At 40.1% G+C, this 9,014-nt stretch overlaps 1 protein-coding gene across 1 annotated transcript; it reads left to right on the top strand.

Annotated features, from left to right (window-relative positions):
* The first annotated feature begins 476 nt into the window (after positions 1 to 476).
* On the top strand, positions 477 to 7,670 carry LOC119118987 (solute carrier family 15 member 1-like). The gene is made up of 23 exons (XM_037245639.1): positions 477 to 606; positions 748 to 782; positions 946 to 1,030; positions 1,164 to 1,305; positions 1,383 to 1,502; positions 1,574 to 1,673; positions 2,560 to 2,650; positions 2,741 to 2,824; positions 3,300 to 3,382; positions 3,481 to 3,567; positions 4,099 to 4,188; positions 4,276 to 4,320; positions 4,394 to 4,426; positions 4,502 to 4,590; positions 5,009 to 5,090; positions 5,177 to 5,293; positions 5,368 to 5,508; positions 5,585 to 5,631; positions 5,690 to 5,797; positions 5,892 to 6,006; positions 6,097 to 6,234; positions 6,560 to 6,667; positions 6,743 to 7,670. The coding sequence occupies exons 1-23, from the start codon at positions 600 to 602 to the stop codon at positions 6,980 to 6,982; spliced, it is 2,187 nt and encodes a 728-aa protein (XP_037101534.1). The 5' UTR covers positions 477 to 599; the 3' UTR covers positions 6,983 to 7,670.
* The last annotated feature ends 1,344 nt before the right edge of the window (positions 7,671 to 9,014 follow it).

Raw genomic sequence — 9,014 nt, 5'->3', positions numbered from 1 at the left:
GTGTATCAGGAGGGGGAAGCAGTGCACCGCTGTGTATAGTGGGAATGGAATGCTGCTGACCTTGACTAGTGATGTGGGGAGAATATTTGGAAGTCCTCTTCAATTCCACCGACATGCCTTTCTGAGGAAGCAAATTCTAGGCTGAAGTTGCTGAAGTGATTGAAAAGCTCCATTAATTCTTTCTGGATTTGTGGGGTCACAGGTTTCCTGTTGTCTCCCACACAACTTGAACTCTTCATCTGAAAGTTACAAACAAAGTTGCATTATCATTGTATATGCATTTTTCTTACAATTGAAATGACTGTGTGAGATAAAGTACACGCATAAAGTGCAAGCATACGTGTACATGACATTACGTGCTTGCACAATTATACTGTGAATGATCGGCCAGGATATTACCGACCTTATCTGTAGCTTTAGCCTTGATAACGAGGATACGCGGCTCATCCACGTGCATTTTCAGTTTGTGACTTGCACTCCAGCTATCAACAGATGGGAGGTTATAAAGGCTCACCTTGTTCGCTTCAAGTTTGAAGAGACTTTACTTATGAAGGGATTTGAGCTGTGAGAGGAAAAGATCTCATCATACACATTCAGCCATGGCAGGTTAGTCACTGCGTCAATGAACAACTTAAATTTATACCCATAAGTAGTATGTGTACACAGTGTCTTTTTAAAGAGTAAAATTAATCTTTATTCATATTTTAAACTTCATTTATTATAATATATATATATTTTTTTTTACAGGAAAAGATGAAAAGGGGAAGTCCAAGTCAAAAAGTGTGAGTACTAAAAGTATTTTATTTTTCCAATATACGTATATTGTGAAAGTATTCATCATCCAGATTCTTCATATGTTGTACTCAACAGTACTTGATTTCTCTACAATGAATCTGTCTGGCATCAACAAAGGACTAATTGCAATCTAAATGTCTTCTCCTACAGGCTTTGGTGTGCGGCTACCCAATTAGCATCTTTTTTATTGTGGTCAATGAGTTCTGCGAGCGCTTCTCGTATTATGGCATGCGAGGTGAGTATTTTTGTTGACAATGTATCTCAATTTGAGGCAAGCATTGTAGTTAAAGCTATAATCAGACAGTGCGGATATGACGCGCTTGTGTTATAAAATCATTCTGAACTGTTTCACCCTTCCCTGCGTGCAGCTGTGCTGGTGCTTTACTTTAAGTACTTTCTGAGGTGGGATGATGACTTGGCCACAACAATCTACCATACCTTTGTTGCCCTCTGCTACCTGACCCCAATCCTGGGTGCCATTGTGGCCGACTCTTGGCTCGGCAAGTTCAAGTGGGTCTCACGGAATTTTGTCTGAAAGCAATCAGAACACAACAGTCCATAACTTTATCACTCTTTCCTCCACGCAGGACTATCGTATACCTGTCCATTGTGTACGCATTGGGGCAGGTGGTCTTGGCAGTCAGCGCCGTCCATGACATCACCGACACCGACCATGACGGGACCCCGGACAACATGACCTTCCACGTGTAAGCGCTCGGGCATCGTGTTGGACAAGTTGTGAAACACATCAGCTTGACCGGTGGCATTCTTCCCGCAGAGCTCTGTCCGTGGTGGGTTTGTTGCTCATAGCCCTGGGAACAGGAGGAATCAAACCTTGTGTTGCAGCTTTTGGTGGAGACCAGTTTGAAGACCATCAGGTAGGGTCATCTTAAGTGGAATATTAACCAGAAGTTTGAGGATAAGATTGTTTTTCTTCCTCGGGTCAATACAGAAAATTGAATGATGCGAGGGCAGCTTGGCATTAATCGCAACTTGTAATCTATTTACATGTGATAATCCATTAATTCGGTAAAGCGATGTTAAACAATGCAATGTGATAAATTTATTTCCCACATATATTCCAAAACAATAGATGTTAAGAAAAAATATGTTGCAAATATGTTTTTGATGATTAAGAAAAGATATGTTCCAAATATGTTTTCCCTGGGCTTTATTTTGCTGAGCAAGTTATGGTGTGGCAGTCAGTAAATACTAAAAAATGGCATCCAGGCTTGCTCGACCAAGGTTCACATTTTCGGCCATAATCCCAAAAACACAACCCTGCGCATCTCCAAAAGAACAATAGAGTCATGTGGGCTTGGGGCTAATTTTCTTTACCTGTAATTTGGGCCTTGGACAGGGTAGCTGGAGTTATGAGCAGTTTGAATTAGCAGTCAGTGATGGCACAAACCTTCAGGCTTTTACTAGAACACAAAAATAGTCAGAAAAAGCTTACTAGAAGATCTGAACTTTATTTGGGGCGAATCAGAGGCACTTGAGGAAATATTGGCTACATGACATGTTATCATAACTTCAGTGCCAATTTTCTGCTATGTACACCCCATGTGTTTTGACCATATGACTATTATCTCTATAGCCAGCTCACTTATCTGATGCTTCTCAGCATTTTTCTGCTGAGGTGTTTATTACCAATCGAAAACTCTGTCTCATTGGCTTGAGAACATTGTCCAAGGCCAAGTACAAAGATTACTGCATGTTGCATAAGAACACTGCTTGAACTTTTCAACATTTTGTCCCCATCAGGAGAAGCAGAGAAGCACTTTTTTTTCAATTTTCTACCTGTCCATCAATGCAGGCAGCCTGCTGTCCACTGTCATTACCCCTATCCTCAGAGGTATGCTTGGACATACTGTATCAAAACAGCAATGAAGTTGGTGAATTGATACCTGGAATAATGTTTGTGTGCGTTTGTGTTGTATTCTAGCTGAGGAGTGTGGAATACACAGCCAACAGAAATGTTACCCGCTGGCTTTTGGTGTACCCGCAGCCCTCATGGTTGTTGCTCTGAGTAAGAACACATCAGTTTGTTTTGCTTGATTCAGGTTATTACTACATATTAACTATGTTAAATGTTGAATATTCATCATCACAAAAATTGGTCACACTCTTTAGCTCATTGCTTCGGAGACTGTTTCACAAATAAATAAAGCAAGAACATAGTGGTCTTGAATATATGTAAAACATATAGAAAAGTTGCCTTTTTTTTTTTTTGAATGTCAGAGAGAGTACGCCAAAGTTAGAAATTCAGTGTCGGATGCCTAGAGCACCTTGGGTCAAAACGGAGAAGAAGAAGTTTTTTTTTTGAGGTGCTGCATTTTCAACTGAATTCCTACCTCCAAACTGTAAATATTTGATTTGACTTTGTTGATCCCACAAAACAATTTCTAGCATGATGTGAGAAAAGATTGAAGAACACTTTTTGTGTAGTGTCTCAGTGGCAATGATTGTGTTTATTTTGTGTGTGTCTGTGTGTCTCTATGCAGTTGTATTCATTGTGGGAAGTGGAATGTACAATAAGACGGCTCCTCAAGGAAACATCATGGTAAAGGTCTGCAACTGCATCGGGGTATGTGGACCGACAAAAGCCATACCTTTTGACAATGTGGTTCTTTCTTTTCAAATGTGCACAATGTGTTTTCATGGAATCATTTTCTTCTGCTGCAGTTTGCTATCGCTAACCGTTTCCGGCATCGTCATTCGACATACCCGAAAAGAGCACACTGGATGGACTGGGCTGAAGAAAAATATGATGTAAGATCAGAATATTCACACAATAAAACACCTGACATCACAAATATTCCTGAAAATGGATGTGAAAGCCAAGCCCAAATAACAACTAAAAAATTAATTGAGCTAAAACATACGACTTTGGTTGTTCCCCCTTATACTATGAAAATATGCCGCCTATATTCTTTATCCTCTGCCAAGAACAAGTTCTATCACTGCATCATACTGAAGAACTGTGACTGTCGTCATGTATATTCATGTGCCCTGTGTTTGGTTGACGACCAGTTCACAGTGTCAAAAAACACGTTACAAGACTTTTTGTTGCCATTTTTTCGATGGAACATAGCCATGGAATATCCATTCATTTCTATGGTGAAATATGAGCATTGACTGGATGGAAAAATAAATTACCTGACCCCAAAAGGCCGTTACATTTTTTTCCTTTGGCTTCTCTGCCGATGATATCCCTCTGTGTAAAATGTTTATTGCGTAGATGTTTTTTCTTTTTTCTTTATCATACAACAATAACATTCCTTCTCCCGCTTGCTGTTGTAGAAACTTCTGATTGCCCAAGTAAAGATGGTGGTTAAGGTGCTGTTCCTCTACATCCCTCTACCAATGTTCTGGGCTCTCTTTGACCAGCAGGTGACTAACCCCCTACTACCGGCCTCACTCTTATTCATGTATTAAGGGAGCAAACATAAGCAAGGCAGCTCTGTGTCTCCTTCACAGGGATCAAGATGGACCCTCCAGGCGACGACCATGAACGGTGACTTTGTAAGTCTTCAGTGATAGCAATACTTGCTTTAGTTCACACAAAAATGATTAAGATCATTTCTGTTTTCAATAGGGAGTCCTTGTCATCCAGCCTGACCAGATGCAGGTGAGCTCTTTTGTGAATAATCATAGCCAGGACCTATTTGAGACAAATTAAGCAAATGAAATTGCGGCCCGCCAGACGGTCAACCCCATCTTGATCCTGGTTCTGGTGCCAATTGTGGACAGTGTGGTCTACCCACTCATCTCCAAGTGCAAGTTAAACTTCACGTGAGTGTTGCATTCATGTTCTTTGCTTTCTGCTAGTCTCCTTTCACCTTGATAAGAAATACATTATACCGGGAGTCGTCATTCCATGAAAGAGTTTTGTCCCCATGGTGACGATATAGCTCAAATTTGTCTATCACGAATGCAAGAGATGCAGTTTTTTCGAATCCTCATTTGATATACCTGCTAATTTTTCTTTAATAATTCAATATTTATTCACAACACGCTTCTCTAAGTTAAATATAACCGAGCTTTACGTAGTGATTTCTTTTCACGTACCACTAAAGGGAGACTGCGTACCACGAGCGATACGCTTATCTCACCTTGGGAATTACCGATGTAGCTGGTTCGTGGCCATGAAGAGGAAAATTGGCTTGATGACTAGCAGTGTAATTAATTTGTGCTTACTATATTATTGCAGTCCTTTGAAAAGGATGACCGTGGGGATGTTACTCGCCGCTTTGGCATTTGTTGCTGCAGGCCTGGTTCAGATCCAGATTGATGTGAGCGTGACACTTGCAAAAACACTCACACACAGGAAAGAAACTCATTAGAATCTTCACACCTTTTTTCACCTTTTTTCTTTTAGCAATCCCTGCCCACCTTTCCATCCGGCACTGAGAGCCAAGTGAAGTTTCTCAACATGCTGGACAGGCCTTTAGACATCAAGGCTGGGCCACAATCTTTTAAGTTGGATGCTTTCACGGTAATTAAGTGCACAGACGACATGAGCCATGTATTGCATCTCACCTGACCCGCTCACTAATTTCTATTTGTCAGGCCAACAATGACTACCTGACCTTCGAAGACTCATTTTCTTTGGAACTGGGCCCGGGCGCCATTTATCCAATCAGCCCAAGTGACAGGTCTCGGAGTACTGTTGTGATCCTTCAGGATGGGCCTCTGCCTAGACCTGTAGTGGTAAGGAAGGCTAGCACGCGAGGTCAAGGAAGCATGTCTATGACTTGAACGTAAAGTCACATTTTTTAATCTACAGTTTGATGACATCACGGCCAAACCGGAGGAGGGTGCTAATGCTATAAGGCAAGTTAATCATTTCAACTTGGCGCATCAATGTATGTAATTTGTTCTCCTTCTGCAGATTTTTCAATGGCCTTGGCTCTACGTTAAATATAACAGTTGGCAATCTGGACTTCAAGGGGGTTAGTGCTTCAAACATGTCAAAATATTTGACACTACCACACGGGAAGTACGTGAGGAGTTTTATTTCTTTTCTTTTCTGCTCGTATGTGAACATCAACAAACAATGCTCTAATTCTTGCTTTTTCTCTTCACACAATCAGTGCGGAGTTCCTGATCAAGAACAATACAGGAGAAGTGTGTGTCTACAACCAGCAGCTTGGCTTCGGCAGCTCATACGTCTTGATCATCCCGCCCACTTTCACATTTGGACCAAATGTAACAATATATTTATTGACACGTGTTCTCAGGAGAGCTACAGCACTCCACTAAGGCTGTGCATCAGAGTGATTTGTTTTTGTCATCCAGTGCGGACAGGAGATCCGTCAGGTGATAGACATCAGACCAAACTCGGTCCACATGGCCTGGCAGATTCCGCAGTACTTCCTAATCACTGCAGGAGAAGTGGTGTTTTCTGTTACAGGCCTGGAATTCTCCTACTCACAGGTATTCTTCGCACTCTCTGCATTTTGCACATTGTTACAGTGGCTGACAATATTTTGAAATATTCTTGGCAGAAATAAAACCTCAGCCTTGTTTTTTGTGAACACTTACTGATACATAGAGAATATTTATTTGTGGTTCTTACCATAATTTTCAGAACCATTAACCTACAGAATATTGTTCACTGGCTCTGAAGCCGAACAATTCTTTTTTCATTTTTTATTTTATTTTTTTAAACGATTTGCTTACTGTATTATTTCACACAAATAGTTTGTGGTATGGCTTGCTGTTCAAATAAAGTTATGTCCAAACTGTAACTCCTTTTCAGGCACCCAGCAACATGAAATCAGTGCTGCAGGCCGGTTGGCTGTTAACTGTTGCTGTTGGTAATATCATTGTGCTCATTGTTGCCGAGGCAGCAACGCTTGAAGATCAGGTGAGTGCTTGGTGAAATGTAAATAATCATCAGAAAGATATCTATACATGTAATAATAATCGTTGTATTCATCAGTGGGCCGAGTATATTCTCTTTGCATCCTTGCTGGTGGTGGTGTGCATCACTTTTGCAATCATGGCCTACTTCTACACGTACACTGACCCAAGCAAGATCGAAGCTCAGTTCAGAAGGATGGACCCTGAGGATAAATGGAAGAACATGGATGGAAAGGACTCAGTTGAGCGTGGTAAAGAAGAAAAGTATGCAGATTCCAGCTCAGATGAGGAGGAAGAAATCACACAGACCAAGCTGTGAAAAAATGGAAAGGTTCAGACCCACAGTATTTACCTTTGTATTCACACGCTGCTGGTTCTGTGTTCATTGTCTTTCGTCGAATGTCAAGAGTGACTCGATCCGTGTTTGGTAAAATGATTTACGATTTGCAGGAGGTACGTTTCTATGCAGGTGTATTCTAGTCTGTCCTGTTACTGTAAATTCACTATCAAATGGCTTATTTTGCACTATGTTGCAGCAACTTATCATTGCCATTTTTATTTTTGTTTGTAATGTTCTGGCACGTAATGGCATTGTCGCTTTGTAATCACTGGTCTGGCACCAGGCGTCCAAGCATATTCCAGGTGTTGCCAGGAGTATGAATCATTTGGGCTTGACTGTTGACTGGAGATGCAAATCTCCCATATGGATGTCATGTCATGTCACAAACAAGACATATCATTTGAAACCATATTATGTAGCAATTTTACGTGGGTAATTTTATAGTTTGGGGTGCCAGGATAACTTGGCAGGAATCTAATATGTCTTTTAAGTGCAGCTTGGTAAAAGATAAGTGAAAAACTAAAGTAACAGGAACATGTTGATTTAATTCAAAAGATAAAGAGCTGATGCAGCCTAATGTAAATATAATCGTAATCTTAAGGAAATAAAAATATTGTGGGATTAGTTTGCTAATACTAACAGTGAATAAAGAAGTTGTAAGTTGGTGCATTTTTTCCCGTTTCTTTAATTCATTCCAGGCATGTTAAAAACCAACTCAAAGTTTATTCCAAGCCTTCAGACTGATTGCACATTCTCATCAAGGTCGTTTGATGACTCTTGTTTTAAAAGTTAAAATTCCCCCTTTTTTTGCATTTGGTCTGGTATGATAAGGTAAGCTTCCAAGTTGAAGAAAAAAAAAAAAGCACTCCCATTGCACGCACATTACCAAATGAAGAGCAAGAACTACTCCAAAATGGGTCTTGTTTATTGACTCAGAAATGTAATTTATGAGTGTTTGAATGAGCCTGCTTTCCCGAGTCAAGCTGACTCTGTAATCAGGCATTTATTTCCCTGAGGAAGAACGATGGGCCACTCAGCACATTTACCATGATAGATGATGACAATCAGAAGGAAAGAAGTTTGTGTTCCTTTTATTAGGACGTTCTCTTTGCTTTCACCAACATACATAGAAGTATAGAAATAAGGTAGTGGCCTTTTAACTATGACTTATGTTCACTGAAGTCCCATGTGTTCGCTGCATTCACAAATTTCTATCGTCGCAGAATTTTTTCCAAACACATCCTCTATTTTCCATGCAGACAGGTAATATAACAATACTCACGGGCATATAGTCTCCATCCATCTCATCCGTCCATCCATCCGTATAGTCTTTCTTCTCTGCAAAAAAAAAAAAAAAAATCAATACCATTGCAGTTTAGTCATGGTAGTTGCAAACGCCTTTCTCATTTGTGTTGTCATGACTACATGCTACATTATACCGTCATACAATCAGTGGCCAAGTTACGCGCACAAAATCCGTGTGTTTTTATATTAAATGACCCTGGAATGGATTATTATCATTTCCATTCATTTCAATGAGGAAAGGAGATTCTAAATGAGGTTTTTGAGTTACTAACACAGAAAAACTCATTTCTACCTTAAGGCATTATTGTAGCTAAATGTAGGTGTTTAGTATCATTGTCTAATAATTGAAATCCATAAATGATATAAGTATTTTGTTCTGTATTTCCGGGAGTTGGTTGTCCAAATCTATTTTCATACTGCTCCTGTGTTAGCTTCGATGCATTGCTTAAATAAAGGTCCCTCTGCAGTACTTGAATGTTATACCGACTGTTAGGTTTATTGCCAAGGAAAGTTTCCACATCACGACAACTGTGGTGCATGCTAGAAAGAGAATAAAATACTAGCGTGGTAAAGTCACTGTGACATGAGCCATAAATATAAATCAGTGGGGGGGAATGAGACCATTTCCAATATGGAAGATTGAAAGCACATCAAAGTAGGTGCATGTATTATAGCCCAAAAAATTATTGGTGTGTGTGAATGAACA

This window comes from Syngnathus acus, chromosome 2, assembly GCF_901709675.1.
Source record: "Syngnathus acus chromosome 2, fSynAcu1.2, whole genome shotgun sequence".
Classification (NCBI taxonomy): Eukaryota; Metazoa; Chordata; class Actinopteri; order Syngnathiformes; family Syngnathidae; genus Syngnathus; species Syngnathus acus.
Note: the sequence above shows the minus strand (reverse complement) of the source record. Positions and strands in the feature narration are given on the sequence as shown.

Coding starts and splice junctions, on each gene's coding strand:
- LOC119118987 (XM_037245639.1), top strand. Junction 3,568..4,098: donor GGGCTGAAGAAAAATATGAT/GTAAGATCAGAA, acceptor TTGCTGTTGTAG/AAACTTCTGATTGCCCAAGT. Junction 5,632..5,689: donor GAGGGTGCTAATGCTATAAG/GCAAGTTAATCA, acceptor CTCCTTCTGCAG/ATTTTTCAATGGCCTTGGCT.